This window comes from Sceloporus occidentalis, unplaced genomic scaffold (genome assembly GCF_023333645.1).
Source record: "Sceloporus occidentalis isolate IW3139 unplaced genomic scaffold, rSceOcc1.0.p SCAF_2, whole genome shotgun sequence".
Classification (NCBI taxonomy): Eukaryota; Metazoa; Chordata; class Lepidosauria; order Squamata; family Phrynosomatidae; genus Sceloporus; species Sceloporus occidentalis.
In genome coordinates, this window is record NW_028316982.1 from 117077322 (window position 1) to 117090690 (window position 13369).

The 13369-nt window shown below is 38.4% G+C and overlaps 1 protein-coding gene across 1 annotated transcript in view; it reads left to right on the forward strand.

Annotated features, from left to right (window-relative positions):
- ZCCHC24 (zinc finger CCHC-type containing 24) overlaps window positions 1-12498 on the forward strand; it is a 153442-nt gene extending 140944 nt beyond the window's left edge. Inside the window, exon 4 of the mRNA XM_089510690.1 lies at window positions 4002-12498. Coding sequence (XP_089366816.1) covers window positions 4002-4115 — 114 coding nt within the window. The 3' untranslated portion in view covers window positions 4116-12498. The remainder of the gene's footprint in view (window positions 1-4001) is intronic.
- The last annotated feature ends 871 nt before the right edge of the window (window positions 12499-13369 follow it).

Below are 13369 nucleotides of genomic sequence, written 5' to 3' on the forward strand. Positions count from 1 at the left end.
TTAAGTGTGAGAGATTTGCAATCCTATATTCACAATATTCAAATTGGTCTCTACAAACTTTCCTTCATCCACCCTAGTTACCTTGGCCTAAATCCAGATGCTAACTAGAGTAGACCCATTGAAGTAATGGAAACTTGGTAAGCCAACACTTATATTGACTTGATTCAGTGAGTCGGTTCTAGTTGGGACAAGCAATTGGATTTAAGCTGTGCTTTCTCTTCTCGTAGCTTCTGTTCAGATACAATTATTCTATTCCAGTAAATTGTGGTGCATGTATGTATGTGCAGTCTGTCTTGCCCAGTCCTCTCTCATGTTTGTTTCCTTTCAAAATGATTGTTGGGTCTGCCAGGATCATACAGTATAATACTGACTTTTAAAAAGAGAATCATAGAATCATAGAGTTGGAAGAGACCACAAGGGCCATCCAGTCCAACCCCATTCTGCCATGCAGGAACTCTCAATCAAAGCATCCCTGACATATGGCCATCCAGCCTCTGTTTAAAAACTTCCAAGGAGACTCCATCACTGTCAGAAGGAGTGTGTTCCACTGTCGAACAGCTCTTGCTGTCAAGAAGTTCCTCCTAAAACGGTTAGTTGTTTATTGAACAGATTAAAATAACCAGAGATTTTGGAAAAGAACAGATGAATGAAACCTCTCTGGATTCTTAGTTCAAGTACTACAGCCATATCTAAGAAAGCGTATTTAATGTTAGTGGCCCAAATCCTGTTGCTAGTTGCAGTCAGAGTCATAGCATTGGCTATGCTTTTGAATTAGTGTTGATTTACCATTCAGCAAATGATTGTACTCTAGCTAGGATTAGTGGCTGGATTAGGTCTATTGAGGATGGCAAAAGGTTATGAACCTATAAAGTTGTGCATACATTTTTTAAAAAAGTATAGGCCCTCATCTATTTTGGTCATTTTAAGTTTATCTAATAATATACAGTAGAACATTAGAGCTAGAAGTTTATCTAATAATATAGTATATTATTTTTTCTTGTGGTGTATAGTGAATCAATTGTCTAATTAATTGCTCATAATAATAAGGAATCTGCTATTTAAAAAAAAAAAGAGCAATTTCTTCTGGCAAGAAACAAGCAGGGGCTGGATGTGCTTGGACACTCTCACCTTGGAAATATTTGGCCTTGGACCACTCAGATGCCATCCATAGAAGTGGTCTGTACATTGTTTCTCTGCAGACATTTAAGTCCCCCTTCGCTACATTTTAATCCTTTGTTATTCATTAGAGGAGGGAAAAACAACTTACTTAAGCTTTATGGATATGGTAGAGAAGTTTCATTTTTTATTCTGTTGAAATTCTATAAAATATCACATCCACTGATAGTGATATTATTTACCTATTATAATACATTTTCACTATGCACAACTATTCACACACATGAGCCAGCATCCTGTTGGTGGCATAAACAGGGATAGATTGTGCTGCGCACATGAAATTAATTTTGAGGACAACTGACAACTTGTAATGGTGTATCCAGTTGATGGTGCAGCAGTGGAGTTCCATGTATATGGAACTGTTGTATATATGGGTTCACATTAAAGTCCACTGTGAATATGCATTGTGCATTGCTATTGCACTGCATTGCTATTCAGTACAAAGGTTGTGCCATGGAAGCATAATATAACTCTTGGCAGTTATTTACATTATATTGAAGTGTTGTATTTTGACCATAATGTAATTATAAGTTCACTTTATTATCCCCATTTTACACAACTAGTGTACTGTAACTGGGAGAATAGGCGTTTGCAACAGGCCACCTGTTGAGATTAAATCTGATTTCTGAAATCACCTTTATATGATGACCAGCTTCACCTTCCCTCTGGTTAGGTTTTAATATAATATTTTGTTTTAGGAAAAAGTTTATGTGACACCATTTTCATAGCACGAATGAGGCCATTCAACAATAGTGCTAGAATAAAATTTGTTTGGCCCAGTTTCTGACGAACAAAATGCGTTCATTGTTTTTATTTGACTAACTTCTAATCACAGAGCCATATAGCTTGCAGAACATTTGGGGTCTGCAGAAGAGGAGTTCCAAATGTGTTTGCACATATTGTAACAGGGAGGACTGGTTCCAAATCTATTCCCACATGACCATCTATACTGACTTACTTGTGTGGTCTTCACACTCTCCTTTACTTGCTGACATTATTAACCCTGGCTTTTCCCCATCAGTACAGAATAGCTAGGAGCTTTTCCTAATAAAGCAAGGAAGGATGTGCTGCATAGACGGTATTCTACTGGGAGTTCCAAGTACAGTACAGTAATTAAATCAGTAGGATTTACATAAATCTTGGTTGATCATTCAGCAGTTGATCAGTGGGTTTACTCTTATTGGAACTAGCAAGAGGATTTAGGTCATATGTAGTAAAATCATTCTGCATATTCCTATTCCCACTCTACTACAGAATTGTTAGTGCTGGCTAAGGAATTTTGGGAGATGTGATCTAGAACATAACCTTTCCAAATCTGGAACACTGGCTAACTTTTTTGTTTTAGTGATCGTTGTTTTTATATTTCAAGTGAACAAACTCAGCTCTACTGGTGATATTCACTAACAATCTAAAACATAATATTCCACCAATGATATTCTTGCAGGCTTCTCATGTGTTTTGGCACCTTGTGGACAACCAAGATTTTGCTTTTCAAGGCCTTTGACCACCTTTGTGTACTCCAAGAGGTCCCTAATTATTGACGGAAGACATGGATGCACAGTCAGTGAGGGCCAATGTCTCAGAGGTCCCATCAAAAGGAACTCTGGGCTATACCCACACTTGGCACTAAGAATCAGGACAAACTACAGAGAGACAGGCAGCCATTTTTTCCAGGCCCACCACACCCTGAGCATAATGCCTGGAAAGATTGCAATGTTGAGTCTTGCTTAGTGGATTCTTTAACAGCCCAGGAGCCCAGTAGCAGATTCTGTGTAAATAGCTGCCTGGCTTCACTATTGGGAGTGCTCCAGATTTTTCTGGAAGATCTGGAACAAATGGTGAATTTAAAACCAGATTAAGGTAGGGAAGGGCCAGATTCGTTGTAAAACTTGCCTTCCCACATGAAGACAATCTGCACTCAAATCGGGCCTTTGGTCCTGCCTTGTGTGGACAGAGAAACACAAGTGTGCATATGGGGGGACAAACAAATATAAATGGTCTGTCTAGACATGCCCATTGTAACAATGAAATAAAAATAAGTTTTAGAGGTATGATTTTCTTCTTCAAATGGAAAGGTAGCTTCTGCTTATTAAATTATTGATCACTGCTGGACCTTGGCAGCAAGGAATGATAGTGACTTTTCTCACCAGGTAGAGTCCAAACCCACTCCACTCTTCCAAGTTCGGGGGGAACCAATGGGTTGCTTGAGTTGGCAGAGCTTAAAACCAAAACACACCAATGGGAGGGTTCCCTCTCTTATCCCTGGCTGCCACCAATAATGAATTATCACACACTTTCTTTGAGATCTCATAGACCACCTAAACTGAGGTTGCAATGATAAGCAAACTTCTTAGAACATAATCATTAGATTAATTGCATAATAATAAATGTATCATCAACATCTGATGCTTGTTTTTCTTGTCTTCAGACAGTACCTAGTGATTTGTTGCTTTTAAAGAATAAGATGCATAACTATTCCCCCCTCCCCAAAAAAGCAGCAGAATGGTCTACATATTACAACAGATTTTAGTACTAATCATTTGTAGGACAAACCACATTACAAAATCGTTAAGGCTTTCACATTTTCTGTTGTCAAACTAGGTGGTTCAAAAATGAGAGGGTGGGAGAAGAAACGGTCCTAAAATCTGGCCAAATGTTGCGGCTAGTGATAATAAACTGGAAAATCCTTTACACAGGGAAACCATCCTCTGTGAAATTTTCAGCCTGGCATTTTAAAAATAGCCTTGTATTACTCAAACTTCATCCCTACAAGCAGTTAACATTGACAAGAATGTATAATGTCTGTGCTTTCCTTCCCTATGCAGAGACCCCTGGAAAAACCTGATGGCCTGGATGTCTCCGATCAAAGTAAAGAACATCCTCAGCATCTGTGTGAGAAATGCAAAGTGTTGGGCTACTACTGCCGTCGCGTGCAATGAACACACCCAGGGATTGCCTGTGCTACCATCTATGGAGAAATTTTGGCAGCACACAACAGTCAAAAGGAAGCAGGGGAGATGGGGAGAGAAAATGCCTGACAAGAACCCCATACATCGCCAATATTTCCTATCAATAACTAATAATATGCCTTACCTTTTAATAGAATGTAACCCTTTTCCTGTGTATGTGTATACATGCAAGTTGTATTTATAGGACTACAGTGTGGTGTGTGTGTGTGTGTGTGTGTGTGTGAGAGAGAGAGAGAGAGAGAGAGAGAGAGAGAGAGAGAGAGAAACACAGAAGTTACTGGCACAGATTACCAAGCTCTGCAATTGTATGACCTCCATTTAAGTCTTGCATGACAGCCCCTTGCAAGTTCTGTTCAAATGACTAGGGGCAGGGTTGTGCAGTAGCAGTTCTTAATGGACTGTGCCTGTTCTGTCTGTGAAGGAATCACAAAGGTGGTTTCTACAAATTGTTTACACAGTTACAGTATCCTGCCCAGGCGAAACAACTTTGGTTGTCCAGAGAGATACAGAGTGCCATGGAGATAACAGTGTCATGGAGATACAGGTGGACAACGTTAACAGTGTTTACAGGCAGTGTGTTCAGTAGAATTCTTTTTGACTTTAGGGTTGGTCTGAAAATTCCATCCATTTATTTAGGGGCTCGACGGACGGGCAGCTCCATGCCACCCTTCTTTGCCCTGCATCATTGCCGCAGCAACCAAATGGTGTGGCAACGATGCGCTTCCTCTTGAGAGCAAAAAGAAACTGCTGAAAGCAGCTTACTGCAAGGGGTGCAACTGGCACACTCGCATGCCCTGATCATGCCACTTCCAGCCACCGCCATTTGGGTGCTGCACAATGCTCGCGCCATCATGGCACCACCCATGTAGATAGTGGCGAGCCATTATAGCGGCCTCCTCACGTACTAGGGCTACTGGACATGTAAATGCCCAGCCTCATCTAGCCCTAGTTCATGGTAAGGATGCCACAAAGTGCCCATCTGTACTGGGCCTTACTTTCCAAGCAGAGGTTGTAAAAGCTACTTTTTTTTCAGATTTACAAAACCCAAAATCTCCCAGCCAGCATGACCACTGGCAAATAACTTTTACATGCTCTGTTTCCAAGAATCCTCCAGGGCCACTGAACTGACACTTTTGGTGGGCTTCCAGTTAAGAGAATCTGAGGGTTCAAAAGAACAAGTGAATAATTGTCTGCAGGTGTGGTTTGCATGGCGATGTAATGTTAGAACAGGAAGGGTCATTCAGGAATTTGTATTTCATAGGCAGCAAACTTAAATATGTTTACTTAGATGTATGTTCCATAGAAATTGACATGTCTTCTTGTGAATAAGTGCACTTAGGATACATTCATTTTTGCAGGTTCACCATTACCATCCTCCTTTTCACAATTATGCCAGGTTCTCTTTTCTTTATTTGCTACACAAGTGGCGGCTAAAATTCCTGTCATATTGAGTCACATAGCCAACATTTTTGTGTAGTCAACAGGACAAATGCTACTTTATTCTCATCATAGCAAGCTCTCCCTGTCCAGCTCCCTTGCCACCACCACACATCATCCCCGCTCCTGTTTCTCTGCTGCCATCCTTCTTATATCCTCTTGTGTGCATTTTGGTCAATAATTTCCATTAGAGTAGAGCTTGTGTGCTTTTTTTCCCCTTACAGTGAAAATGAGGCATCACCTGCTGATAAGCCAGACACCTAGTGATAGTAGGAGGCCTGATGGTATATTCTGAGGACTATTTTGGAGTGTGGGGATTGCCTGACTTTTTACTGTTTCACACATTTCTCCTATCACATAGCCCCCTCTGGAAATTACAGTGGCATGGTGGCACTCCCTGCAGGATATTTCCATAACCAAGATAACCTATATGGTGCAGGATCTTGTGGCAGATAGATGTTTTGGCATTGGTATGAAAATTGCCATGTGAATGAGCCACACCTATTAATAGCCACCAAGTGGAGTGCCACTGCCACCATGCCAAAGACTTTTGGGCGGCCTCCACATGGAAGACATCTGAATTAGTCTTGAGCACAGACTAGCAGAACAGGGTACACCATATGTAATTAATTTGGTTTTGTCCCAGTTTCTCACTGTCCATTTGGCTCATGTTTTGCTAAATGTCAAATTGCAAGCTCAGCCACAAGAAAAACTGTACCATAACTGGTTAAAACACTAAATTCACTATCAATAACAAGAAGTAGTTATCCAGAATTTAACTGAAAAATTACAGAGGGATTTTCTAGCACCTTTGAGACTGGGTGAAAGAAGTTGGTAGCATAAGCTTTTGTAGACTTGAGGGCCAAAACAGACAGGCCAAAATAAAGCTGCTTCAGGTCACTTTGGATTTATGCTGTTTAGATGTATGTGTTCTAAGGACTGGAGCACAGCTTTGGTGCAGCTTCTGGGCTCTTAAGATATGTGTCTCATTTAAACAGCACACCTCCAAAGGGACCCAAAACAGCTTTATTTTGGCCTATCTGTTCAGGCCCTTAAGTCTACTTCATCACATGCATTTCACTTAAATCTACGAAAGCTTATGCTAATAACTTTTTTTCCACGCAGTATCAAAGGTGCTAGAAGATCCCCTTGCATATTGATACATATTAGCATGGCAACATCTTTGAAAAATCACATTATTTGTACTTACTAATTCTTAAGTGTCATCATAAAACAGTTGTAGAAATTTCCTGTTAAATATCAAGAGATATTTCTAAGTAGCCATAGAGATTTTATATCAAAGCACATAGAAAATACTGTGCAAAGCCTTCCCTTGTGTTTTGCATTCCAAATAGGACAAAAAGCCTAGGTATGGGAAAATAATCTTTGTACCAAATTGAATAAGACAATTTAGAAACCATTTTGCAAAGCAGCTACTGTATATTCTTTGAGTGTTCAGAATGCTTGTAGGACATCATCTTTTCTTCTTCTTTTTAGTTTGCATTCATTTAAGACTACATGTAATGGAATCACTGAAGCAGTGAAATAGATGATCTGTTTCTATAGCCAATCCAACAACAGGGGGATTTGGACTTCAGATATACTACATTTAAGATTATCATCAGTGTGGATATTTAGGAGCTAACATTCTTGGAAAACTGGATCATGTCTTTTGTGTCAGATAATTTCTTACCTTTGCCTGATCAGCAAGAGGAATGGTGCTATGCTTATGTAATGCAAGCTTTAAAAAGAAAAGAAAAATACTTTGTAATGATTATTTCCATCAGTATTAAAAATTATCAGGATATTTATTGTAATTGATAGGATCCATGATAAAATTAATACCTGTAGGTTTTTCATACCTTTTACCAGATAAGGCAAAGCACTGCAGGGGAGGGGAATATCTGATATGTCCAGTTCCTTAAGCTCTCACTGCACTTCTTCTAGAAGCGTAGACTCCTCCCACTCCCACTATAAATATATGAAGTTGCCTTACAATGAATCAGTCTGGCAGCAGTTTTCCCAGCCCTCTGGAAGAGATCTTTCCTCACTTTTGCTACTAAGGCTTCCTTTAAAGGAGATGCTGGGAACTGGATGCTAGGAACCTGAAACCTTCCTAGTACAAAGCAAGAGTCGTGCCACTGAGCTATGACCTCAGCTGCGGCATGTGAGGCTGAAGACAGGACATTATTTTTAAAAGTGCTGAAGGTGGTATGAAAGAGGACAGCTTAGAAAAGTTATTTTGAGCACCTACAGCTCCGGCTGCTTCAGGGATTTTGGGAAGTGTTGTCTCAAAAAGTGACTTTTCTAGCCTAAGATTGCAAGTATTCTTCATTTCTGTCAGCAGAATGTGTGACTGGGACTCCTTTCACACTACACAATTATAGCGCTATGATTCCATATGTTCTGCCATGTCTGCATCCTAGTTAATCCTATGATGTATGATTTGGTGAGACACTTTGCTGTCTCGCTGAAAATGCTAAATATCTCTCCCTATTAAACTGTCAATCCCATAGGATGGAAGCAAAGGCAGTTAAAGTGCAGTCATAGTGCTCCAAGTCTGTCATGTAAAAGGGCCCATGAGTCACAGGATCTCTAGATACGATCTAAGATCCTACCTAAGATCCTGCTAATGTCTGGTTTGTAACAACTTGGACAAGCCTCGCTGTTCCTCAAGGCCTCAGTATAATTTATGCAACATTAATCAATGTTCCTACCTTGGGTGGATAGTGTGAACGTGGATGAATTTGTTAACCGTAAAGATAAGAGTTTTTAAATTTCAAATAAATTTTCTTGATAATAGTTATGGGCAACTCTGCCTACTTGAAGACATCAAGTTAAATCCAGCAGTCATGCTTAAAATAGACTCATGACTAATTCTAGTCCCATTAATATCAATGGTTCTACTCTACGAGTTGGTCTGGACTGAATCCATTCTGACTATGGCAGAATTGGGCCGTTTAAGCATCAGATCTTGTTTACATGAGGAATTAATCTGAGAAAACAACTCCTTAAATTCTTTTTTAGCTTTGTTTACATGAGCAAGAAGTCTATCAGGGACAGAAGAAAGTTGAAAGAAAGAATGAAGGGCAGTATTAAAATGTATTAAGTAGGTAAATAATTAATTAAGATAGGCCCTGGATAAGTTGAGGTTCTTGATTCATCTCCAATTTCACTGATGGATAAGTGACTGTGTAAACAATGGGGTGGTCATGTTATTGGGCATGGAGAAGTGAGGAATGGCTTTTGAAAACTTGAACTTTAATGTTAATTCTGTTTTATTTTTGAGAGATGGGAAGTGAATAATGTATGAAACACAGTTAGAGCCATATATTAAACCACCTACAGTATTTCTCCTTGAGCACTTAACTAAATGTTAGCAGCAGTCTCTCAGACACTACAGGTCTAATATTAACTTGGAAAAGTTGGAGTTAAGGGAGATCATTCAAATTTTTACCCACTAAAAATGCATGTGGCAATGAATCCATTCTCTTCCTAAAATGTCTGGTTTGTGTCTTCAGTCTTGGTTGTACAGTATACTACAGTGTAGGGACCCTGATATAATACTGTTATATCGCATCCACTTACAGAGAATGCAAAAAAAAAAGTTTTGCAAATAAAACAGAGAAACTGAAGACGTTCTTTAACATATGTTAAAAATAAGAGTGAGGTTGCTCATTTCATTCTGTGCATGAAACAGTCATTCCTGTAGTCATATGTGCGGGAATGCATAGGCCAGCATCCAAAGAGTCCCTTGTGCATGTCTGAGATGCTTCCAGATATGCACAAAAACATTTCTCCCCATTTTGGTCTCCGACTGCAATATCTTGTGCTGCGTTGGATGCCTCTTAGAAGAATCCTTAATACACAAGAGCGACTTTTCAGAAGATACAAAGGGTTTTTCAGGGAGTTCTAACCATGCACAAAACATCCTGGTGCACAATTGGAATCCATACACAGCCCTTTGTGTCTGACTCTCCAGATGTGAATACTTAATCCATGGATCTTCAGCAACTTGTGCAGTCATACGTTACCTTTCTGTCAATGTAACATTTACCTGGGTATATAGAGAGAAGGCTATGACCTCCCAACTCATAGACAAAATAAGCTCTTATACCATACATTGCCTATAATGGCAAGTATACAGTCTTCCATCCCTCCTCTAGAGTCCCAGGCAGGAAAAGTGTCATATTTTACTTGGCACAGTAATTACTCTTCCCATGTGAATGTCATCTGTATTAAATCTTTTTGAGCCGAATTCTTGGAAGGCCCAAGAAATCAGAATGTGATGTTCAAATAAGGTTCTAGAATGATGGTTTAAAGGTTGTGTCACAATACATTTCATTGAAGAAGTTATTCGTATTCATAAGCCTGCCAAAGTGAAACATTTTTCAGTTCCATCGAGTTTCACTGACAGTTGATACTTGAAGAAATTAGTCAGGATGGGGGGGAAAGCCTTAAAGATGGTTAATGATGGTGGTAGGGCTAGAAAAGGTCATCACCAAATACATTGGAGAGCTGTTGTCAGTCAGAACAGATAGTGCTGGTCTTGGTGCATCAATGAAAGGATTCCGCATGAGTCAGCTTCCTCTATCTTCTGAAATCAATGGGACTTGAAAGTGGTTAACATCTCCCAAATTGTACCAAATATGTTCTCCATATCTGTGAAGGATTTTAAGCATTACAAGTGCCAAGGCCTGCACATGTAAGCTTTGTTAAAATATAAGCAACAGACATCGGGTTTTAAAGGAAACATAATGAATGTGATCCATGCCACAGCGTTCTTTGAGACAGTATTGTGCGCTCAGCCAGGATTTCAGTGCCTATCTTGTTTTATGTCTACAGAAACCACTGCATCTAGAAATATTGTTGAATAGCTGTAGCACTCGGTATGCTGACCCAAACTGTAGCTATACAAATGAAGGTTTGTTTTTTCTTAGGATGAATATAAAAGGGACAATCGTGTGCAGTTAATAGATGTAGTCAACTGATAATAATGTTTACCCCTGTTATGAAATATTTTACAGTTTTACTTCGGATGTGTATTTATCTTGAGTTATACTTGACATAGAGTTCCTTTCCATTTTTTTTTTAATATCGTGTGTGTGTATTTTGGAAAATCTTGTTAGGTGTTTAAAATTTTTGAATGATTACAAATATTTCTTTGTAATACTGAATTGTTACCTGAAAACTCTTTGCAGTAACCTTTTTGTATATATTTGAGGGCCTTTTTTTTAAAAAAAAAATACTATTTTTTTTTCTATTTGGTTTTTTAAAAGTGTTTTTACAACTCTGGAGCTTTCAGAAAGGGCCTTAATTCTCTACTAGAATACTAACAGAGCTAAGAGTTTTCTTAAGTATTATATTAAAAAAAGTAAGGATGTATCCTCAAGAAAATATTTATGGAAGGAATTTGCATTTTCTTTTTTTTTTCTTTTTCTTTTTTACAATGCATTTGTCTGTATAAAGTATGCAACCGAACTACATTAAGAAGGAAATATTGTCTACATAGAATATTATATGAAAGTTGGTACATAATTCTGTCAAGAAGAAAAAACTCTTGCAATTCTTTAAGCCATATTGTTGTTGTTTTTTGTTGTTGTTGTTGTTTTCCTTTGGATGAAAATATCAGTATTAAGTAACCAGTATATTATTCAGGTGTTTAGAACTTATATTAATATGCTTATTCTAATTATTTATATGTGTATTTTGGAAAATACTGCCTTTTTAGAAAAACTAAGACTGATTTGGTAAGAATCAGATCTTATACTATCACTTTATGCCCTTAAGAAAGATACACTAACAGTCCAATCCTAAGAGTTCTGCTTATGACTGATATATTAGCATAGCATTTTAATGTCATAACAGGGACTCGGTGGGGTTAGAATCAAAGTATAAATGGTCTAAGGACTTCTTCACATATCATGGTTTGTTTGTTTTTAAAAGTTCAAACAGCATCTCCCCCCCTCCTTTTTTTTTTGGATGCCTATACCTAAAAAACAAAGATAATAAATGTGACAAAAACTGTTTTTGAAAACTAACATATCAACCAGATTGACTTTTTAGCATGTAATGTATGAAAGTCTCCTAGCAGTCACTATTTGGGTTTTCAGAAATTCTGCAAAATTATTATTTGATTAAAACAAACAAACAAACACTGTCATATATCAGAGTGGATGGGAAGGTATGATTTCACAAAAGGATCCTTACAGCAGTTTTCAAAAATACCCCACTGAGACCTGCAGTATAGTGTTAGCATTGCAACCAAACTGTCAGTCAGTGGCCATAACCAAGGTTTGGTTAAACTGATGTAAGCATTTAGTGTTTATTTTTATTTAGAATGCATATCATGTTAACAGTATGCATGCACACATATTATATGCGTTTTATGCTTTATTGTTTCACATAGCTCCATTATCTTAAGATTGTTTATGTGTTAAACCATGCTTAAAATGGGAGATCAGTTCAATCTTGTACCGGACTCATATTTCCCTGATAAAAGGTTATTTAGAGCAGCAATCACTACACTGTATAAAACTAACCCTGTTATTATATTAATTTCTGTAGATTTAGATGGGTTTATTTACTTATGAGCTCTCTCTTTTTTTAAAAAAAAATAGCTGTATCCATTGATGACTTCTCAGTTTCAGTTGTATAATTTTTCTCTTCTGTAACTGGTAATTAACTTGTACAGCTATGATGATGATGATGATGATAATAATAATAATAACAATTCTATGGACATGGGCCTCAGAGGAGGCAGGCTTATCTCAGCCACCAAGATTAACTGGGTGTTTAAAAGACTGTCAAACCTCTGTTGTGGATTGTCCATAAAATGGCATTCCGATACGTGCCTTATTTGCTGGATAGTATATGATTTGCCTTTAGTATTAAAGCAGATTAATGCTGTATTAAATATGTCAAAAAGAAAAAAACCTAGTGGTTGTATTCTTTGATTTGCTTAATTCTGGTGCCTCTTACAGATTATATGCATTGGGACTGTATTTGAATCCAAACATGGGAAGACTGCAAGGTCTTGCATTGAGCAGACTTGAGGTCACAGTTCAAAGCAGTTTTTCCTCTTATTTTGTCTCCCTACATCAATGGTTCTCAACCTTCCTAATGCTGTGACCCTTTGATACAATTCCTCATGTTGTGGTGATTCCCCAACCATAAAATTATTTTTGTTGCTACATGCAAATATGTGTTTTCCTATGGTCTTAGGCAACCCCTATGAAAGGGTCGTTCGACCCCCAAAAGGGGTCACAACCCACAGGTTGAGAACCGCTGCTCTTCATGTTTTGGACCAATCTCCAGAAGCCCCAACCAGCATGGTCAATCATCAAGGATTCTATCAAAGTGAGAAATATCTCTGGGCAAGAGGATGGTTTACAACCACTATTCTAGTGCCAGGAATGCCACGGTGAGGACTGGAGGAAGAACCTAAATTACAACAGAGTTACTGCTCTGTTGATCAGGAGAGGCCCAAAGATTTCCTTCAAGTAATTATATCTGTTTTGGCCTTGTACTGTCTGCCAGATACCTTGGAATCCCCTAGATGAATTATAGTTGCCACAAAATGGTAAGCAAAACTTCCATAAACAGAAGGGTGCAGCTGAGTGCAAGGGTCACCCATAATGTTCTCCTGTGTAATGCAGAGGTATTCTCCATAAACATAGAGCTTTATCACACTAGCGAGATCCTGCAGGAAAATGGGATTTAAACGAGAGTTAAATTAAATTGGAATTTAAACAGAATCCGCAAATTCAGGAAGTTTATGACACCGA